A 3,216-nucleotide genomic window follows, 5' to 3' on the forward strand; every position below is an offset into this window, starting at 1 on the left:
GCCATGACCGACTCTAGAAGTTCCTTCTGGATGATTTCCTTGATCCGCTTTGCCTCATCCATGTTGGCGTTCATTGTGACTGGCCTTCCTTCTCCGTCGTGATAAGTTACCTTCAGGTGGACCTGGGATATCACTGCATCTAGTCTCTCTAGGAAGGATCTCCCTAGGATACCCTGCAGGCGATCCGACACGGTATTACCAGAAAGTTGAGGATTTTCTTTCTTTCGCACGCTCCTTCTCCAATAGTCACTATCAGATAAATTGCTTCTTCAGGACGAGTTATCGAATCGTTGAACGCAAAGAGATCTCCTCCACTATAGGGATTTAGATCTACTTGCTGGATACCTAAAAAATCTGTTGTCACTATTAGAGGCAGATTGAAGTTTGGAATTTCATTGGTCTTTTTGCAATATAAAAATCCTAATTCCAATCGATCTTTACTTTGGCGAACGCCAGCGTCAACTATAAGCATAAAGCAACATGACGAAAGACATGTGCTATGTGACACAATATCACGAAATTTATCAATCGGTGATACCTGATGATAGCTTGATTCAGGAGATGTGTTGAAGATATTGGATATGACTACTGAAGTTACTGTATCTGCTTCTTTTGTTGCTGTTACATATCAGATTTCAGTTCGAGATTGATCTGATGATGAAAATTCGCGGGAATCAAAAGTCGATTCACACAGATGGCGCAATTGTTTCGTTCAGGAACTAGAAACAAATGTAGTTGAAAACTGATGATCTTGAACGATGGTGTTGCTCTCCTCACGGTGGCGTCAGGTGGACCTGCATGGTTAGCACTCCAACGCCCAAGTCAGTTCAAGATTCAAGATGTGAAAAGTGGATATTGAAAAATCTACCTTGCTCTTTGCATGTGAACTTATTTTATATTTTGGGTTCATTGGATCGTGGATTTGAGATCAATTGTGCCTTAACCATTTGAACCCCTAAGCGGTCCAGTTTTTAAAATATTCCCATTTCAATGATTTTTAGATTTTTCACCAAAAATAAAAAGGTTTGATTTCTAAAAAAATTCACAAACTTCTATATATGTAAAGAGAAACAAAAGACATCATCGTGTGTGATCCAATGCATATATACATTCATGATCTAACCGTATACCCTAAAAACTTGAAAATGTGAGAATTCATTACAACATATATGATACTTATTCTTATGTTCGTTTGGTACTACTAGTAAGGAGTTGGAATACATTGAGTTATTGTCATCTAGCAGCTATAACTTCCTAATTTCACAACAACAATGAACTACATTGTCTAGGGTCCCTCTTTAGGCTTTAAAAAAACTAAACATTAATAGCATAAAGATCAAAACACCAAGGTCTTTTCACATTCTCTTTCATAGTAGGAGTCCACTTTACTATTGATTGCAAACCATTAGGTTTCATCATTTCATGTTCTCATGTCATGTATATTGAAATTCAATTACGTACCAATATTTATTCTTATGCTAAAATGGAAAGAGAGGTAACATAAAAAACATAGTGAATATTCATTAATTCTCTCAACTTATTCTATCCCATCAAAATCAATCATCCAAAAGAATTTGATGGACGTGCAACATTTGTTGTTAAAGCGATTGATGGTTCATTAAATCAAATGGAGTACACATGTAACAAATGCAAATTTTCTTTTTAACTCATTCATCTTAATCTAAACAACAGAAAAATAACCATAAAAATAAAATAATAAAAGATTAAAAAAACTAGTAACATTATAGTAGATTAAGATCTGAACTAAACAGCTCACCAGTTTAGAAGTTAGAACATCACTAAACCCTAAGATTCTTTTCTCATCATATGAGAAAAGGATAATGTTTGTTTGAAACAAAAAAACTAACGACAAAACCTTAAAAAACCTTTAAAAAAAAAACAAATAAAGAGATAGAAAGAAAAATGGAAACTTTCACAAGTGAAGTGTGAGGTCAAGATTGACATGGTCAGATGCATCAACAAGTTGAGGTGGAGAAGCAGAAGCAGCATTGTTGGAGAAAACATGGTGAGGATGAGTTGAAGTTGAAGCAGCAGAAGGATTGAAATGAACCATAGGAAGAGTGTTTGTTGTTGTTGTTGTTGTTGCAACATGGTGATGATGAGGATGAGGATGATGTGTTTGAAACTGTAACGACTCCATTTCGAACTGTTGCCAATAAGAGTGATGGTGATGATGAGGATGAGGATGAGGATGAGGATGATGAAAGAAATGACCATGTTCAAGATGTTCAGACACAGTCAAGGGTTTGGAGTTGGAGATGTTGGAGCCATTGATGAGTGAAAAATGAGTCGGTAGTGGTGGTGGTTGTTGTTGTGGTGGTTGAGGTGATGATGAGAGAGAGACAACATCATTGTTGTTGAGGTTGATGGTTCTTGATCTTGCAGCAGCTCGTTCAAGTTTGTGAGCGTTTTGGTGACCACCAAGAGCTTGAGAAGTGTAGAACTTGCGGTAACAGAAGTTGCATTGGAAAGTTCTCGTTGTTGGTGGTGCTGCTGATTTTCTAGGTCGTGAAGCTGAAGATGATGAGGTTGGTGGTTGTTGTTGCTGCTGCTGCTGCTTCAGAAACTCGTAAATGGTTGAAGGATCTGCCATATTTCAGAGAGAGAAACAGAAGAGTTTCTGAGCAAATACTGAAGAATGAGGGTGAGTGAGTGAGTGTGTTTGTTTGTTATATAATACTTCACATGATTGTGTTTCTTGTAAAATGACCGATTTGCCTACCCTTTATGGATATACAAGAAGGGCAAAGTGGGAATAATAAGTAGAAGAATAGAAAGGAATGGAAATACGTGACGGGAGTGAAGAATGAATAGGACAAGAAAGAAGAAGTGGGAGCACTCACAGAGTCACTCACTAGCATAGTACGTACAAACAAGAAAACACTCTCATTGCTACTACGTTGCATTGCGTTTTGTTATTTGTTTTGCATATACTCACTCTGATTTTCTGACACTGCGAGCACACACTGTGTGGCAACTGGCAACACATTTTTTTTATAGTTTGTCTTTATTCTCTCTTTGTGCGACAACAAACCAAAACGGTTAAGGTTAGAGCATATATGACCCTTCACCTTTGTACGTTCTCTCTTTCTAGGGGAGGGTCCACTTAGTATATACCACTACCAGATAGACATGGTTACAATTATCCTCTTTGTTGATTTCAGTATAAAAAGATTAACCAATAAATAAATGTTT

General features: G+C 37.1%; 1 protein-coding gene across 1 annotated transcript; it reads right to left on the reverse strand.

The window, feature by feature from the left end:
* Positions 1 to 1,933: 1,933 nt before the first annotated feature.
* On the reverse strand, positions 1,934 to 2,614 carry LOC131614564 (uncharacterized). Its single transcript, XM_058886132.1, has one exon. It carries the CDS (start codon positions 2,612 to 2,614, stop codon positions 1,934 to 1,936), a length of 681 nt encoding a protein of 226 aa, XP_058742115.1.
* Between the last annotated feature and the right edge of the window lie 602 nt (positions 2,615 to 3,216).

This window comes from Vicia villosa, linkage group LG6 (assembly GCF_029867415.1).
Source record: "Vicia villosa cultivar HV-30 ecotype Madison, WI linkage group LG6, Vvil1.0, whole genome shotgun sequence".
NCBI lineage: Eukaryota > Viridiplantae > Streptophyta > Magnoliopsida > Fabales > Fabaceae > Vicia > Vicia villosa.